Raw genomic sequence first — 19,104 nt, 5'->3', positions numbered from 1 at the left:
TTTCCACTGACTATTGCAGAATTTTAATTTTGTCTCTGCAGTATAAATGGAAGCAAAGATTGTACCGAGCCACTTTTACGCCACAAAAGTGAATGGCTACTGCCTAGCTTTAGTATTTCTGTGTGTGTAATTGTTAAATGATATGCAACCCAGAAAGCCCCTCTTTAAGGCCAGGGCTTGAACATCCAGAAGAATGTCCCTTTTTTGTCATGGACAAGAAGATGTTGACAAACACTGGAAACTTCAACTTGTAGAAGATGCAAGTAGAATCCCTTCTGCCAGGTAAGGGTGCATCGTGACATCCTGTTTAAAGGATACAGATACATAGACTGCTGATGCAGTGCCACCACTATCACCTTGGTTGTGTGAAGACGTAACCTAAGCTGCCCCCTTATTTCTTGCACCCACAATGCAACTAGGACTCCAACTCTGTACCATTGTTACCCAACCTTGCCCAGCATCTGGCATAGTACTGGCATAGGTAGCCCTTGGCCAAAGAAGCCCCAAAGTCAGCAAAGGTATGGACCTTAACAAAACCCATCTGCACATTGCCCACTCGTGTCTCCACATGAGCACACATTTATCATAAGCTAGGAAGACTCTTTTTGCTTTGGCTGCAGGCCCAGTCACCTAATAAATATGCACAGTGACAACCCTATCCGTGAGAACAGCACTATTTTACTATTATTCTTGCCTCTTCTATTGCTCACCTGCTCACTTGGCTTTCTGGCCATTCCCTTCACGAGACCCCTATTGGGGAAGTATTGCTCCCATTTTACAGATGTGGAAATGTAGGCCCCCAAAGTGAAGACACTTGGCACGCAGGCAGTTAGTGTTGAAGCTGGGATTAGAAAGTATGAATATTTACTCCCTTCCCTAGAGGGATAGGAATTGCCAGACTAGATCAAACCAGTGGTCCATCCAGTTCAGTATCTTGTCCTTGAGAGTGACCAGTATCTGATGTAGTCACTTTTTATATAAAGGGTATATTTATGCATTGTTTATACAGGGTTGATAAATGATGAATAGATCTTTTGACAAATGTTTACTTAAATATTATAGATTGCTTTAGACTCCAAAAGGCCAACAAGATGCTTATAACCATGACTTATATCATTCTATTGCATCTACTAGTGTCCTTATAGGTTTCAGAGTGGAAGCCGTGTTAGTCTGTATCAGTAAAAACAACGAAGAATCCTTGTGGCACTTTAGAGACTAACACATTTATTTGGGCATAAGCTTTCGTGGGCTATAACCCACATATAGTAACCTGTAACACACACCTGTCATGTATTTAATGTGCTTGTAACATCTATTAATCATTTATAAAAGGACCCTTAATATCAGGGTCTGACACATAATTCTTTAGATTCCCATTCTTTCATGGTTGTCTGGGTTGTTCTGTTGCTCTAATTGCTCAAGGAAGGTCTATTCCATGAACTGGGCTTTTACTCCAACCCCTCCATGGAGTTGTGACTGTCAAGACTGCAAAGGGAGTAAGGCTTAATGGTTTAAAAATTCTGCTTATCCTTTTGGTTTTGCTTGGCTATAACAAAACAATAGGCAAGAGCGTGACAGAAAAAAAGAACAAGAGACTTATTCCTATTATGTTAGCCAGCATTAAAACTGGCTACACTGGACATGCTGCCTTTTTTCAGTCTCTCTTTTCTCACGCCTTGGCAGATTGTGAATCTTGAGAATAATTTGCTAACTTTTCGGCAGGGTCGCTTTTTAGTCGCCGCAGTCAATGCCAACCTGATACACAATAGACGGGTTACCCAAAGCAAGAGCTTGTTATCCTTATTAATATTTGCTGCTGGCTGCGGTTATTGATCGTTCTTCATGACAGTGAGGTTTTACTGGGAAGCTTGTGGAGAAGTTTTGGCGGTGATATTGATGTATTCAGAAAGTCGCCTGGCTAATGGGGTGAATCTCTATGTCTGTGGGGTCCACCCTTCAATCATTTCCCTGACTCTCTGCAAGTCTGCACGTCCCCCTGAGGAGGCATCAGACCTTCTACTTCTTCATCGCCAGGGCTGACAAGAGGTCCCTTTAGACTCCTCCACTCTGCTGTAAAGGGGTGGGGATTTTCACTCAGAAGACTTAAAAAGGGACCCCCAAACTGCAACCAGATCAAATCTCTTTTAACACACAATCCTAGCTCACCCTATCCAAGACTACTGAGTTACAGGGGAACTAAGTATGAAGGTAAGTCAGAAGCTTTTGATACTTGGAAACATTTTGGTAAATAGTAGTTTCTCCTACAGTTTTAGTTGTGTGTATTATTTTAGGAACACCAGGGTTTTGGTTTTTTTAAGTTAGAAAACAAGTAAAAATGTTATAGTGATTTTCAATGTACTGTAAACCAAACAGATTAAACCATTAATAGCAGAAAGACTTCTAAAACAGACAGGATCAAATAAACATCTGTGAATCATAATAGCTGTATGCTATCACTTACTTGTCACATGCATCAATGCATGAAAAACAAGGCTTGCTTTGTGTATACAAACTAGAGATTCAGCTTGCTTTACATAGGATTTGTGTTCGGTATATTCATTTGCAAGTGCTGGGCCAGTGTGCAAAACCCAAGATTTTAATATGTGTTTACAATAACATTTGTATGATCAGTCAATATCCTGGTTGATGTAAATCTCACACCAAGTTTAACAACATTTACTTACCGAGAAAGCAATGATCTGCCTTACTGTTTTTGAAATGCCAAGTCCCCTACATTGGAATATAGAAATATTTGCCTATCATCTCATTATCATCCAGGGTTTAGTGAAAACTGGTGATATATATAATCTAATCTCTCTCTCTGTCTGGGTTTATAGACCATGTCCATCACCACAGTGTCTGAGGACTTTGCATATTTGTAAAAAAAAGCACACAAAGTTCTCATGTCACTGATAATTTACATCCATATGTGAAATGCACAGGGTCTGATATTAATATCCAACCTCTCCTTAAATTTGATGTGGCTTGGCTGAGATGATGTAATCAGTGGAAGAGAAGGGCTTTAGAAGCAAAGGGGGCCTGGAATAACATCCGAAGATGAAGTTGAGCAGAGAGGATGCCTGAGCAGAGAGGATGCAATTTCTCATGTCTTTGTGGTTGCTTGTCCTGTGCAGGGATTGCGTAGACTGACAGCTTCTGCCATGGCCCTGTTCCTTGCAGCTTCTTTCATCTCTTACTCCTGGAGTGCTCCTCAGGTAAAGTGCTTTATCTGAATGAATGTACATGCATTAATAACTCTCACAGGTGGTTGTTGGCAAAGTGGTGGTGCTTGTTGTTAGTGACAGGGCTGTGATAACAGGTCACTTTTCTCTCCTTTGGTGTGCAGGGTCACTTCCAAAGAAGAAACTGGACTCCTCAGGCTATGCTCTATTTAAAGGGTGCACGTAAGTCCCAAGCTATTTCAGCTTTAAGGAATGTAACTTCTCTACCAATGGATTACTCTTTATATGCTTTGTTCAACACAAGCAGAAAACTGAGAGGTGTTAAATAGCAGGACAGGGGAGTGGAGATGGAAGCTCAGAGGATCATAGGGATGTGTTGATTGTGATCCTGTCTTACCTTAAAAACATTGCTATTGTTTTTTGTAAAGAAAAACAATTGTAATTTTGGAACAAAAAATGCTTAAATGTTTCCAAAAGGAATGTAATTACGGGTTGGTCGTTAAATCTGCTGGAAAAAATAACTTTCCCCTCTGAAACTGATTTTTAAAAGACTTAACATACATTTGATATATTTAATTATTTCTTGTTCTCTCCTGTGCTTTATTAAAGCATCTCCACAAACAACAGGGCAGCAGAATTTTCTAATGCAAACCTTTTGGCTTGTGCTGGAAATTCATACCACAAGAGACATCAGCTATGGCGGATGGAATGGCAGTGTTACCTATTTCTTGGTAGTGTGTTGTGTAAATGAATCTATTTTTGTTAGTCCAGCATTAAAGGGATAGTGTTTAATAATCAAATTTGGATCCAAATTGAGATTTTGTGGTTTAAAGAAAAAACCTAGGATCCAGTGGAAATTTTACCATTATTTTAAACAATCCAGTGTAAACAGCTTTTTTTTTTTAAACAAAATAAACATTTAGGATTGTGTTTGACATCCAAACAATACAACAATGAGAACCTAACAGTAAACCTTCCTACAGACCAAAAAAAAAGAAAAGAGAGAGAAATCGATTTCATAGTCTACGCTCATAGAAATACAAAAAGCACACAGCATAAATAATTTAAAAAAAAATTAAGGGCCAAAATATTTGCTCATGCAAATTGGAGAAAATTCACCAAAGTCAAGAAAGCTGCCTCCATTTATGCCAGCAGAGAATTTGGCCTCTGGTTTAAAAACAAAATGTTATTTTTAATAATGTGTTGTAATTTTACTAATCGGTTTATTACTATTACTGACACATTCAGAATAATTTGTTTGCAGTATCACATATTTTCTTTTAAAAAATGACAATGTTCCTTTAAAAGCAGTTGATTTATAGTGTGTCAGGGAGGTAGAGCAGAAAAGGCAGGTGAAGGAAGAAGCTGGTAAATTTCACCCACAACTCCTACAGAAAGTTAATAAAACAGTGGAAAAGGCTGAAAATCATCAGCCCTTTGGAACAGAATGTAGCTCAGCTAAAACATTCTGTTCTATGATTTAGATTGCGCTGAACTCAACAGATCTCAGGCAGATGGAGCTATATATCACTAGAATGTTTGTATGGTTGCGTAAACATTATTGTAAAACAGTTTGAAATTACTATTTTAGGGACCTCTAGTTATGGTTCACATAGGTATGGTGTTTTGTTTTCACCCCCTTCCCATTGATTTATTAGAGGGACGTCGATTCATCTCAGATGAGAGCCAGAGGAAGGACCTCTATGATAGATTGCAGCTAGGTAAGCTCATCTGGAAATGTTTTTTTTAAAAGGGAAAAACTATTATAGTATTCCATCTCCATAACCCTCCCTCCCTCCCAAAAATGATGTGCATCATAACTAATCAGGTGGATGTGAACAGCAGGTCCATAAGAAATGCAGAAAGCTTTAGTTTAACACTAAACAAAACATTCTCTCATGGGAGGAAGAGGTAATTCAATGGAAAAAATTAAATGGAGGGAAGCTACTTTTTAATGTTTTATTTTGTTAGAATCAAATTCAAAGGAACAGCGAATATTAAGAGTTGAATAGTTCAATCATTTCAAAAATCTCATTGGAAAGACTAACAGCCTGAGTCTCCTCTCACTAACGCCAGTTTAAATGCATCATCTTACATGAAATTATTCCTGATTTACTTTGTATAAGCGAGAGAACAAGCAGTCCCCTTAACTTTCTATCTCTGTTGGCAAAAAATAAAATAAAATAAAGGTATGTTCTTGATTACTGTAACGTCAAACTATGATGGTAAAGAAAACATTCATTTAGACTATATTTATGGTTGAAACTGAACCTTACAATTAGATAATGAATGTATGCAAAAAGAGAATGTACCTTTCACTCTTTAAGGGGGCTTTAGGAAGAATTACATTTGTTTCCTTCTCTTTAAGTAGGTTATGAGGTTGTTTTCTCTTAGCAATTTAATGGGCTATTTTCAGGCAGAGAATTGTATAGAAAGTGACTGAAACAGCCTACAAAAATATATATTTTTTAAAACTGTCCCTTTTGTTCTCAAGTTGTAAAGATTAAAAAAAAAGCAAGGGCAGAATGTGAAATGCAGAAATTTTGCAGACACACATTGGCTAACTGTGCTTCATTGGTATAGGTTTAGATCTGAGAAAGTGTGTTGGCTTTGTCTCTCCAGAAACACGCAGCCAAAATACAAATCCTATATCTCTGTCGGAGGCTGCAGAACTATTTCTTAACTCCTTACGGAAAGCACAAGAAGGTAAATGCATCATTTATTTTACTCTCTGAGCTTCTAAGGGGTTTATGAATACTCCATTTATTAATTCTTCAAAATAAATCTGAGAAGATCTCATTTGGCTGATTGCAAGCACAAACTATGCCTTCAAGCATATTGTATTAGAAGTTACAGTAAGAGAGATTGGGACATATATCTGAGAATGGATGGAAGGATAAATGTTGGCTTATCCTGCTTTGCTGTTTGCTTTTCTCATTTCCGTTGGTTAATTTAGCCACCATAATTCTGGACTCACTTCTTGTTATCTTGACACTTATTTGTTTGGGCTCTAGGGACTGTTTATAGTGACTTTGACTTTGCAATAGCAAACTTCTCTTTTGGGTTCCTGTTTCTGCAGAGTACAGTTCATGGGTGAGATCTGTACCCCTGCCTCTGGCTCCGGCTCCTTTACACTGGGTAAAAGGGTTTGACTGATGTAAAAAAGCCCCAAAAGCCACACCACAGGCACTGTGGATGACAGCTCTAAGGCTGCCTCCCAAGGACTCACGATAGCCCTGGCGCCAGGGGTATGTTGAGGGCAAGGCTGGGGCAGGAGGTGGGGCTGCAGGATGCAGAGCTGTGATGATACCAAGCAGCACTGTGGTCCATAGGAAGCCCCAGGAGGCTGTGGTAACTTAGACAGGCACCCAGAGCTGTGTAAATTATGCTGGGGGTTTTGCCAGTCCCAGGAACAGCCTGGGATTGGGAAGGCACCAAGGTGGTTTAAAGTCCCCTTAGCCTCTCGTGGGCAGTGAATTCTATGCTCTGCCTCTGAGGCCTTGCCTTCACTATGAAAAAAAAGGTGTGTTCTTAACTCGAGTTAGCTAACCCGAGGGAAAACCTCAGTGAGACAAGGCAGTCTGTAGTTTTTCCATGTGTTAGCAAGTCAAGGCAGGGCTGCCCGGGGGGGGGAGGGGCAAGTGGGGCAATTTGCCCCAGGCCCCACAGGGCCCCCCACAAGAATATTCTATAGTATTTCAACTTTTTTTTATAGATGGGGCCCCCGAAATTTCTTTGCCCCAGGCCCCCTTAATCCTCTGGGTAGCCCTGAGTCAAGGTAAACCCTATACTCTCCCATAGCCTCTAACTCAAGCTGCTAACTCATTTGAACACTACAAACTGTCTTGTCTTCACTGGAATTTTGCCTCGGGTTAGCTAACGTGAGTTAAGAACACATCTTCTTTACATAGTAAAAACAAGCCCAGCACAGAATCTCACGCTATATGTATTCACTTGTACTGGTCCCAGTCCTGTCCTTTTCTGGCAAAACTCCCAATATGCTGAGCTTGATATTAAGAAAAGTGTTCAGTTCTTCCATTCTGCCTCAGGCAAAACCCTCCTTGACTTTTTAAGTTGGGAGTTTTGCCTGAGCAAAAAATGGCAGAATCGAGTGAAAGCTCTTAATATTAAACATAGTGTCTTGTACACAGTGTGCAGGCTGAAGGTGGACCTGCTTAACCTAGTGAATTTAGCCTTGTGTGTTAATCATGACAGAAGTAAACCACATAAAGTTCAAGCCCTGTCAAAGAAAGTTAGCTGTATTTTCTAGTTCGTTATTGCTCACAAGGAAAAAGCAACCAGTGTCAGCCTTGTAACCAGAAAATAGGGGATACGACAGACCTGATTAAGCATGTGTGGATGGAAATGTTAATTGCCACAACTCACCAGTTCCTTGTCTTTATTAAGGGCTTGATCCTCCAAGGTGCTGAGCGCTTTGCTTGTAATCCAGCAAAGTGCTTAAGAATGTGCTTAATTAAACCATCAATAGCCTAAACAAGTCAACAGGACATCCTTAAAGATAAGCGCATACATACATGTTGTGCTAGTCTAAGGCCAGAGCGCTCCGCCCCCTATAGAATTGAGCCCTAAGCACTTTTCTTCATTGCAAAGAAATCAGAAAGAAAGGTAAGACTCTTATAGTCCAGTTCACTCCCTTGTAGAGGGCAAGTACAAAACCTATTAATCATTTAAGCCCTCAAAATAAAAAGTGGGACTTAAGTGGTGTGTAAGTTTTCTGTTGGCCCTTTGCGCAAAGATGAATGTCACCCAACTTGGATTTAATTGTGGTGGTCAACATACTTGAACATGGCTCTAGTGGCACAAAAGATTGGTACAGAAATGTAGCTGTCAAGATACAGTGCTTATGTAACCATTTAACCTCTCATCCCCCCGAAAGCTTCCCCTTCATTTCAAGAGCCAGTTCAAAATTATTTGATCTTAGATCTTCCATGAACTTACACTACTCCACCGTACAGACCCTGGGCCAGATCTTTAGCTCAGTGGGTCTCAAACTTTTGTACTGGTGACCCCTTTCACATCGCAAGCCTCTGAGCGTGACCCCCCCTAATAAATTAAACACCCTTTTTAATATATTTAACACCATTATAAATGCTGGAGGCAAGCAGGGTTTGGGGTGGAGGTTGACAGCTCACGACTCCCCATGCAATGGCCTCGCAACCCCATGAGGGGTCCCAACCCCCAGTTTGAGAACCGCTGCTTTAGTTCTGACATTTTACAAGTTGAGGATCTGGCCCCTAGTTTCTTTATATTCCTCTCCATGCTCCCGCTTCTCATCTAGCTCATTCGTCTTCCTGTCCTTCATAATCTTGCTATCAGCGCTAAGTTTTTCACACAAAAAAATCTTCCCACAAAAACAACCAATTGACTTTTTCACTATAATTTTTTCATTGCCATTTATATCATAAACTTTTCAGACTTTTGTTTTCATTTGGATAAGAAAACAACTTTGAGGAAAGAATTTCAAGAAAATGAAAAATAGGTCAAATTCTGAAACCTGTGAAATGGAAATACTTAGAAATTTCAGAATTTTATGCAGCTTTCCCCCCCCCCCCATTTTTCAATCTACTATTGGTGTGAGAGCCTTCCCCTCTACTGCTAAATAACCCAAATCTCAACAGAAAACATGTATTTCCCTCTCCTCTATACCCCCAAACAGACTCTTCTGATTGTTCTGATTTATCATTTAACTCTAGTGTGAAGAGTCTGGTTACAGCTTTTATGAAAACCCCGTACCGAAAAACATGATCTTTTAGTGTGCTAGGGGATGAGAGAGTCAGAGTCCATAGGCTCAGGCATACATTTTCAACTTAGATGATTTTTATTTTGATTAAAGATTAAGGAGAACGCCCAACGAAAGAACAGATACACTGCTGTCTCCTTCCTAGAAATGTTGTCTCTTTCATTGTCTTTAAGATCCTCCATCCTGACATAATATATAGCCCTGGCTTCTAACAAGCAGGCAAACTTCATGTATTTAAAAGTCCAGTAACACAGAAAACATAATCTTTACTACATACATCACAAAACTCCCTGCTTTTCCCAGGTAGTTACATATAATAGGGTTATGTCTCAGGTTTCTCTATCACTTTAGCAGCTGAACTGCCTGTGTTTTAAGACTTTTCTTTTCATGCAGCTCATTATCCCCCCTCATATCTTGTCTTTATTGTCTTTCAGCGGAAGAAGAAATCAATGATCACCCTGGATACTTAACAGACAATCTATTAAACTGGTGAAAGATTTCAAGTTGCATCAACATGCCTATTCATCTCCCTTGAACCCATGGTCTATGTAAGCAAAACATTCTGATTCATCTGACTCCACCTGTGTTCTGAAGGAATAAAGCTTGGACTCATTTTTGCATTTTGAACGCAAATTGATTAAAGGTTATTGTTCAGCTACGGAAACTATTTTAAATTTGATTTCCTATCTTAAACCACATTGCGTGCCACCCAAAATTTAAAAACCACTGGAACATATTAGCTTACAGGACCCAAACATCATACTGATATTGAATTGTTTTTGATAATTTTTCCAAAATCTTCTCATGGAAAAACTTTCACCATATTCCAGCCAACTCTGCATGTAAACACTTTTTAACCTATGACAGCAGTTGACTCTTTAACCACCACATTGCTGGTCCTGAAATCCACCTGCAGGGCTCTTGCAGTCTATTGGTGTTCCAGTTAAATCAATGAAATATTAGAGTGCATCTAGTATATGGGGCAGCAAAGCAGGTGATTTCTGCTGGAGATATTTCATACTGGAGCGAACAATCAACAGGCTACCTATCTAGGCCTTAATCCTGCAAAATTAAAATATATGCTTATCTTTTATGTACTGTGAGTAATCCCATCAAACTACTCACAGTGTATAAAGATATGCACATGTGTAATTTTTACCAGGATTGGGAGCCTTCCTAATGATCATGGGATAAATTCACCACTGTTATCAGTTGAAGTTTGTTGTGTTGTGCCAGCAGTGAATCTAGTCACACATGGCAATAAGAAAATTTGCACAAAAGTATATGTAATTACACACATTTTATGCAATTGATTTATGTACTTATTTGCTTTCTGAGCTGCAATATGGGAATTACACTTGAATTGGCTAATTGCTATTCCACACTGATATGGACATGTTTCACATTGTTATGTAGTTATATGATAATTACCAGAAAGTCTTCTGGAGTTCTGTAATTAAAGAATAGCCACCGGATACGTGTGTCCCTGCAATGATGTTTCTTTTTTTTTTTCAAAACCATTTGCCTGTGATCTGTCTCGTGATGTCAAAACTGATTAATGCCACTAATTTGCAATCAATGCAATGTTGTTTCCCACTTGCCCAAAAACAAGACAGCTGAAATAATGGAGGAAGTAATTTTTTTGATGCATTGATAGATACTTCTGGTAATTAGTTACATTTTTAATCAGGTTGGGGGGAAATGATTAGATGAACCAGGAACAAATCCTGGTTTTTGAAACAGAGTTAAATCACCCAGGGGCAGGGTGTGCTAGATCACTCCATTCATTCAAATCCCACGTATGGGCTTCAGCTATAGCCCAAATGAAGTCAATGTGAATCTTTTTATTTACTTCAAAGGACTTTGCATGAAGTCTAATCTGAATGCCTCAGGTGTTTCTAAATTACTGTTTGGCACGAACTGGGGTTGTACTGTACCCTGGAGAAAAGTAGAGGGGTTATGTATCTACTGATCTGTTAGATTATCCCCGGGGTAGGCAACCTATGGCACGTGTGCCGAAGGCGGCACACGAGCTGATTTTCACTGGCACTCACACTGCCTAGGTCCTGGCCACCGGTCCGGGGGGCTCTGCATTTTAATTTAATTTTAAATGAAGCTTCTTAAACATTTTATAATCCTTATTTACTTTACATACAACAATAGTTTCATTATCTATTATAGACTTATAGAAAATCTTCTTCTAAAAATGTTAAACTGTATTACTGGCACATGAAACCTTATATTAAAGTGAATAAATGAATACTCAGCACACCTCTCCTGAAAGGTTGCCAACCCCTGGATTATCCTAACCTTCATGTGCCTGAACATTTCAGAGCTACAGCAAAACTTTAGCTATATTCAAGATTAATGGACTTTTTTATGTTTTACTGTAGGTCCATGCCCACTAGTGTGGACAATTCCTTACAAATGTCATGAAAATAAATAAAAGATCTACCTTACTTGGAAATGAGCTGTTCTTGGAGCCTTCGTGTTTTCAGTATGACAGCTAACTACTACCAAGTTTGTCAGATACCAATAAATGACCCAATAATGATATGAAATCAGTTGGGGGTTGGCCTTTGGTGAGCTGGTATCTTAGGTGAACACTTATTTTGAGTCCTTGGTACCTTCACACGATCAAAAAGGCAAAAATGTTTGGTAATATTTCAGATACATCAAACTCTTGAAAACCAACTCTAACATTCAGGTCAGAATTAAAATGAGTAAGCCTAGATGTGTGAGGCATAGATCACTCTGGCTACTGTAGGAAAGGACACAGTATTCATGCTAGTTCCATCTAGAAAGTATGCTGCTGCTCTTGGGGCATCTAGTTATAGAAGGGAGTCAAGAGACCATGCGTGACTTTGACAAGCAGAGGACAGTGTCCTAGATAGAGGGATCTCTGCCAGATCATCAAAGGGTTTTTTTTCCTTTCTACCAGCATCATCTCACTCGCATCTGGGTGAAGCTTGAGCCAGCGGCTTTTAATCCAATTGTGTAGGAAGCTGGTCAGTTGACAGCAGTGTGTGAGTTTGATGAGATTGAAACAATTGGCCTGGTCTACACTAGGACTTTAATTCGAATTTATCAGCGTTAATTCGAACTAACCGCTCAACCGTCCACACCAGGAAGCCATTTAATTCGAACTAGAGGGCTCTTTAGTTCGAATTTGGTACTCCACCCCGGCAGGTGGAGTAACGCTAAATTCGCACTTGCTAGCTCGAATTAGGCTTGGTGTGGATGCTAATCGAACTTAGCAGCTCCGGGAGCTATCCCACAGTTCACCACTCTGTTGACGCTCTGGACAGCATTCCGAGCTTGGATTCTCTGGCCAGCCACACAGGAAATGACCCGCGAAAATTTGAATTCATTTTCCTGTCTGGGCGGTTTGAATCTGACGTTCTGGTTGCACATCGGGGCGAGCTCCGCAGCACCTGCAACGATGCAGAGCTCTCCAGCAGAGGAGTCCGGGCAATCCCAGAATAGAAAGAGGTCCCCAGCATGGACTGACCGGGAAGTCCTGGATCTGATCGCTGTGTGGGGCGAGGAGTCTGTGCTCTCGGAGCTGCGCTCCAACAAGCGGAACGCGAAGACCTTCGAGAAGGTCTCTAAAGCCATGAAAGACAAAGGATACAGCCGGGATGCGATGCAGTGCCGCGTGAAAGTGAAGGACCTAAGACAAGGGTATCAAAAAGTCAGAGCGGCAAACGGACGCTCCGGAGCCCAGCCCCAGACATGCCGCTTCTACGAGGCACTGCATGCCATTCTCGGTGGTCTGCCACCACTGCCCCACCAGTGACGGTGGACTCCGAGGACGGAATAGTGTACCGGGACAGTTCCCCCTCCCTGTTCGCCGATGGGGAAGATGAGGAAGGGTCTGTTGAGGACGGCGCAGGCGACATCGAACCCACTCCCGCTTTCCCTGACAGCCAGGATCTCTTCATCACCCTCACAGAGATCCCCTACCAACCGTCCCCGCCCGTTAACCCGGACTCGGAATCAGGGGAAGGATCAGGCGGTAAGTGCTACAAACAGGGATACATTTATTTTTTTAAGAAACAGGGATATATATAAAAAATAGAAATACTATATAACAATTTTTAAATATGAAACTAGACAAACAGCAGGTCTACACAAACAGCAATGGAGCAATAGTCCTCTGGGGATAGTTCAAAAAAGCTCTCAGAGAGCAGCTGGAAAAGCCTCAGCAAGAGGTTTCTTGGGAGAGGTGCTTTATTGGTGCTCCGTTGAAGCACACTCTTCCGCGCCAGGCCATCCTCAGGTACAGGGGGACCATCGCCTCGACGAGCATGGCAGCGTATGGTCCTGGTCTGTGCAGGGCTTCTGTTAGCATCCGCTCTCTCTGTGTGCGCCTGACACGCCTCAGGGTGATTCGTTGTGGAAGTGCTGCATCTAATTAGTGGAATTAGTGTACTGTTACTATTGTGCATGGTAGACTTTTACTTTGCATAAGAATGACCCTCGCTTAACAGAGTTTTACTTTGCATAAGAATGACCCTCGCTTAACAGCCACGTGTTGCAGGCCACAGAGGAAACACATACAGGGGTCTTTCCCGTTCACTGGCGGGAGGTGCCGCATAACGCTCATCTTTTCTGCTTTGCACATTGCCTCCAGCAGGAGAGCACAGCTAAGCAGTAACTGATAAGCACTCTGTACTGTAAGGCTTACCAGGACTTTGTGCAAGAGGGATGCAGCTGTCTCTCCTCGCTTGTGCGCTATCCAGTGCAATCGCGCCGCCAATGAGAGCGTATTCCGAAATCTCGGACTAGTTCCGAGATCTCCTGAGACTTGGTTCCCTGTTTGGTCTTCTTAACTGAAACTGACTAGACTGTGTTTACTGTTGGCAAACATGTATTTGTTCAAGGAAATCACCTACTTTTTCGCATCACACAGCTTCGGGTCCTTCCCGGACTGCCCCGCCATCCCCCTCGCAGAGGCTGGCTCAGATTAGACGCCGAAAGAAAAAGACAAGGGACGACATGTTCCAGGAACTGATGGCCAGCTCCAGAGCGGAGGCGGCAGAGCAGAAACAGTCGAGGGAGAGCCTGTGTCAGCAGCATCGCACACACATGGAACGGGAGGATAGGTGGCGGCAGGAAGACCAGCAGGCGACTCAAACGCTGCTTGGTCTAATGAGGGAGCAAACGGACACGCTCCGGCACCTTGTAGATGTTCTGCAAGACCGCAGTCAGGAGGAGAGAGCCCCCCTGCAGTGCATCTGCAACCGCCCTCCAACGCCAAGAAGTCCTGTCCCCCCCTCACCCAAAGTGACAAGACGGAGGGGCGGTAGGGGCCGTGAGAACTGTCCCTGCACCGCAGCACACCGATAATGTTCGAGACAACTGTCGCGCTGTAAATTTGTACAAGCTCTTTCCTTAAAGCATCAACCAGTCCCAACTCCAAGTTTAAACCCCCCACTGTGTACTACATTATTAAAAGCGGTTTTGTGTTACTGACTGTTTCCGTCACGTTTCTGGTGTCAGAAGACTTTCTGTTGTTCTGTAGGGGGGGGGGGTTGTAATTTCACTGCATAGCCCACAGTGCCATGCTACAGACTTGGCTGCAGGGTCAACTGCAGGGCACACACAGACTGCAGTCACTAGGCACCAGGGACAGTCTGTGTGGTGTATGCTGCCCCGGGTCTTTCCTTGATGTGTATGCTTGTGCAGGGTCCTGGTGCCTGACATCCCAGAATGTAAAGGCAGGCTTCCCTTCACATGCACTTGGACCGTAGTCACGATCCTCCCCGGTGCCCTGAGCCCCAAAAAGAGACCTCATCCAGGGCAGATACTCACCCTTCCCCCACACCCCCCTCACCCCTTCCAACGCCCAAACCCACAGCCGTCATGTTAACCCCTATCCAAAGACGGCACCCCTCGCCCCTTCCTGCAAACCCACCCATCAGTGCACACCTTAACCAGCACAGAGTGCTTCCATGTTTCAACGAAGAAAGAGAAATGCAAAGTCAACGAAAGATTTATTATTAATTACTAAAACATGTCCTTAGTTTTAAAACGTCCTTCGGAACTGGGGGAAACTTGGTTTATGATCAGGCTCTCTTAAAATCAAGTGGACAGTCACAGGTTACCCTGCTCTGCGAGGAAACTCGCTTTCAAAGCCTCCCTGATGCATATCGCTTCCCGCTGGGATATTCTCTCAGCACGGGTGTCTGGCTGATCGTAAACAGCAGCCAGGCGATTTGCCTCAACCTCCCAAGCGGCCAAAAAGGTCTCGCCCTTGCTCTCACAGAGATTGTGGAGCACACAGCAAGCAGCAATCACTACGGGGATATTCTTTTCGCTGATGTCCGAGCGAGTCAGTAAGGTCCGCCATCTCCCCTTGAGACGTCCGAAAGCACACTCCACCACCATTCTGCACTTGCTCAGCCGGTAGTTGAAGAGTTCCTTTTCACTGTCCAAGGCGCCTGTATAGGGCTTCATGAGCCAGGGCATTAGCGGGTAGGCCGGGTCCCCGAGGATCACTGTAGGCATCTGCACATCCCCAACCGTTATTTTGTGGTCCGGGAAGAAAGTGCCTGCCTGGAGGCGTCTAAACAGACCAGAGTTCCTGAACACACGCGCGTCATGAACCTTGCCCGCCCACCCGACGTTGATGTTGGTAAAACGTCTCCTATGGTCCACCACAGCTTGCAGCACCATTGAAAAGTAGCCCTTTCGGTTAATGTACTCGCTGGCCTGGTGGGCTGGTGCCAGGATAGGGATGTGAATCCCATCTATAGCCCCACCGCAGTTTGGGAATCCCATCGCGGCGAAGCCATCTATGATGACCTGGACATTTCCGAGAGTCACTACCTTTGAGAGCAGTTGCTCAACGATTGCGTGGGCTACTTGAATGACAGCAATCCCCACGGTAGATTTGCCCACGCCAAAGTGGTTCGCTACTGACCGGTAGCTGTCTGGCGTGGCAAGTTTCCAGAGGGCTATGGCCACTCGCTTCTGCACTCTCAGGGCTGCTCGCATCCTTGTGTCCTGGCGCTTCAGGGCAGGGGACAGCAAGTCACACAGTTCAAGGAAAGTGCCCTTACGCATCCTGAAGTTTCGCAGCCACTCTGTGTCATCCCAGACCTGCAGCACTATGCGGTCCCACCAGTCTGTGCTTGTTTCCCGGGCCCAGAATCGCCGTTCCACACCATGAACTTGACCCATTGCCACCATGATCTCCACTGCCCGGCGTACCCTGCTTTCTGAGAGGTCTGCGCCACTCTCCTCACCGTGCTGCCGGAGCCTCCTCGCCCGGTTTCTCAGCATCTGACTGTGGAAGAGGTGGACGATAACGTGCGAGGAGTTGACAACGGCCATAAGTGCAGCGATGATCGCAGCGGGCTCCATGCTCGCAGTGCTGTGGCGTCCGCGCTGTAACCGACCAGACAAGGGCGCGAACAGATTTCCCGCCGGCGCTTTCAAGGAAGACAGGGAGGGCGGGATTGACGGTTCAATGACGACACATTTTTTCCCCCAGCATGCATTGGGGGGAAATCCCACAATTCCAATGGGCAGCGGGGAGTGCGGGAACTGTGGGATAGCTTCCCACAGTGCACCGCTTCCAAAGTCGAAGCTGGCCCCGTGAATGTGGACTCAGAAGTTCGAATTTGTGTATTTAGTATGGATACACAAATTCGACTTATTAAGGTCGAATCCACAAATTCGACTTAAGTAGATTCGAAATAGTCCTGTAGTGTAGACAAGCCCAAAGAGCTGGGTGTCATTGGGATAGTTTTGGCATTTGAACATAAGCCAGCTCACTATTTCCCCAGTGGTCTTATATACTGGAGACATGGCTGAAAATGGGTATAGGATTTAACCTTATGGGAATCTGCACATTGGATCATGTATGTTGCTCCTTGCAGTTCTGTAGGACATATCTAGAAAGAATGAGTTAAGTTGTTTTAATGCAGTAGAGCTGGTCAGTACATTTTTGCCTCAACATTTATTTGCTGGAAAATGTCAATTTGTCAAAACCAAAACAGTTTGACAAATTTCCTGTTTAGAAAAGATTTTGGAAAAAAAGTTTCAAAATGTCCCTTTTCAACATTTTCAAAATGAAAGTTCCATTTTCAGGTCACAACGACACTTTTGTTTAGAAATGTAAGTTAATTTATAATAAAAAAAATGTAAAATTAAAAGGTCAGAATCAAAATGAAACGCTGTAAAATTATCAGTTGACCCAATATGACATCTTTCAATGGTTTGGTTAGAAAATGTTGTCCAGATTTTGACTTTTCATGCTAGGTCAGTGTGAAAACAGTTTTCAAAAACCATGCTCAGCTCTAGAAGGTAGCTCCATAAAGCGAACAGCACATTGCCCATTTGTACCGAGAGCGTGACCTAGTTTATCCTATTGAAGTTGTATGGGCAGGTTAAGTGATTAAAAAGAAATTACTAGAGCAGGGAAGAATATTCATTATGAAGAGCTTTGTGATGAAATCCAGCTGTTCTCACCCACCTCCCTCCCATTCAGAAAGTTTTCTGCATAATATGGGTATTTATAATATATTTGGCTTTCATCATTTTGCAACATAAGTTCTCATGAAAAATGCCATCTTATTGGTTGTTTTAGTTATTTTTCTTTTCTTCTTCATCATCATGTCACAGGGCAGTGACTGATTTGATATACACATTTATCTTTGTGTCATACAAACCTGGTGTTTTCTTCTAGGTGTAAAATAAAACACCTATGTGACTTAGGAACCATAAATCCCATTTTAACAAGTGACTTCAGAAGTAACTCCCAATGCGGCCTATGTGCTTTTTAAAATCCCACTGATGGCCTATCTCCATCTTTAAGCACCTAAATACCTTTAAGAATCTGGTCCTTAGGCATTTAGGACCCCAAGTTTCATTGTTATTTACTTCTAAGTGCCTGCGACCTAAAGGTATTTAAGCACTTAGTTCCCATTGATTTAATGCCTAAGTAGGATCTGGACCTAATTCTCTTTTGAAAATGGGACTTAGGCACTTTTGAAAATTTTTCTCTGACAACTTATTACTGTAATTCATTTACCTCAGATACACTAGATCATAGAAACTGAAGAGAACTCCACAGACAATGCTGCCTTGGCTTGCACGCTGAACTCAATAGGGTCTGTGGGAACAAGGTAAGTCAGGGCAGACTTTGACCTTACAGAACAGCACTACTCATTATTTCAAGTTCACTCCTCTGTTGTTTTTCTTTTGTTTTTGTTTTTTGGTGTTGCACCTTTCATTTGAGGGATTTGGTCAGATATTTTAAAGGGCAACCTCACACATTTGGTACTGAGGGTACAAGGTCTGGGCCCATTTGTTTTCTCTGCATTACAATAAGAAGGGGCAGTCTAGTCTACTGAATAGAGCTCTGGACTAGGACTCTGGAGACCTGGGTTCTGTTCTTCCTTCTGATGATGATCTGCTGTGTGCAGGGGCGGCTCCAGGCACCAGCACGCCAAGCGCATGCTTGGGGCGGCAAGCTGCAGGGGAGTGCTCTGCCAGTCGCCGTGAGGGCGGCAGGCAGGCTGCCTTCGGCAACATGCCTGCGGAGGGTCCGCTGGTCCCGCGGCTTCGGCGGACCTCCCGCAGGCGTGCTGCCAAATCCGCAGGACCGGGGACCTCCCGCAGGCAAGCCGCCAAAGGCGGCCTGCCTGCCGCGCTTGAGGTGGCAAAATACTAGAGCCGCCCCTGGCTGTGTGGTGATCTTGAGTGAGTCATTGCACCACTCCATGCCTTTATTTCCCCTCTTACAGTTTGTCTACTTAGATTGTGAGCTCTTCTAGGCAAGGACTCTCTCTCATTATGTGATTGTACAATGTCTAGCACAAAAGCACCCTGACCTCAGTTGTCTCTGGTGGTACCACAACTAACTAATAAGCTCTGCTAACTCAGGCACTTCTATAGGAGGTCATCTTGTCCTGGAAATTTCCCATTAACAGATAGAGCTAAGGTCATCACCTTTTAAATTTAGATTTTTGAGACAATGTTATTCCATCACAATGTGGCATGTGGATTTATTCACAGAAGCAAGCATTTTCAGGAATTTTATAGCTTGCTTGAGACAAATCACACAATTTTTTCTCCCCAAACTTGATCAACAAACCTCAGTGGAGAGAATAAAAATCCAATAAAATGGAGGATTCAAAAGAAACCAGA

General features: G+C 43.0%; 1 protein-coding gene across 1 annotated transcript; it reads left to right on the top strand.

The window, feature by feature from the left end:
- Positions 1 to 257: 257 nt before the first annotated feature.
- Positions 258 to 10,481, top strand: SPX (spexin hormone). Its single transcript, XM_044982101.1, has 6 exons — positions 258 to 282; positions 3,058 to 3,215; positions 3,347 to 3,404; positions 4,841 to 4,903; positions 5,805 to 5,888; positions 9,378 to 10,481. The coding sequence occupies exons 1-6, from the start codon at positions 258 to 260 to the stop codon at positions 9,434 to 9,436; spliced, it is 447 nt and encodes a 148-aa protein (XP_044838036.1). The 3' UTR covers positions 9,437 to 10,481.
- Positions 10,482 to 19,104: the final 8,623 nt, after the last annotated feature.

The sequence above is a fragment of the Mauremys mutica genome, chromosome 1 (assembly GCF_020497125.1).
Source record: "Mauremys mutica isolate MM-2020 ecotype Southern chromosome 1, ASM2049712v1, whole genome shotgun sequence".
NCBI classification, from domain to species: Eukaryota; Metazoa; Chordata; order Testudines; family Geoemydidae; genus Mauremys; species Mauremys mutica.
Note: the sequence above shows the minus strand (reverse complement) of the source record. Positions and strands in the feature narration are given on the sequence as shown.

What these genes read in the sequence shown, in the direction of transcription:
- SPX (XM_044982101.1), top strand. Translation starts at nt 258, where the DNA reads ATGCAAGTAGAATCCCTTCTGCCAG. An exon ending in GCTCTATTTAAAGGGTGCAC is followed by an intron (nt 3,405 to 4,840) that starts GTAAGTCCCAAG and finishes TTGATTTATTAG; the next exon opens with AGGGACGTCGATTCATCTCA. An exon ending in CTATGATAGATTGCAGCTAG is followed by an intron (nt 4,904 to 5,804) that starts GTAAGCTCATCT and finishes TTGTCTCTCCAG; the next exon opens with AAACACGCAGCCAAAATACA.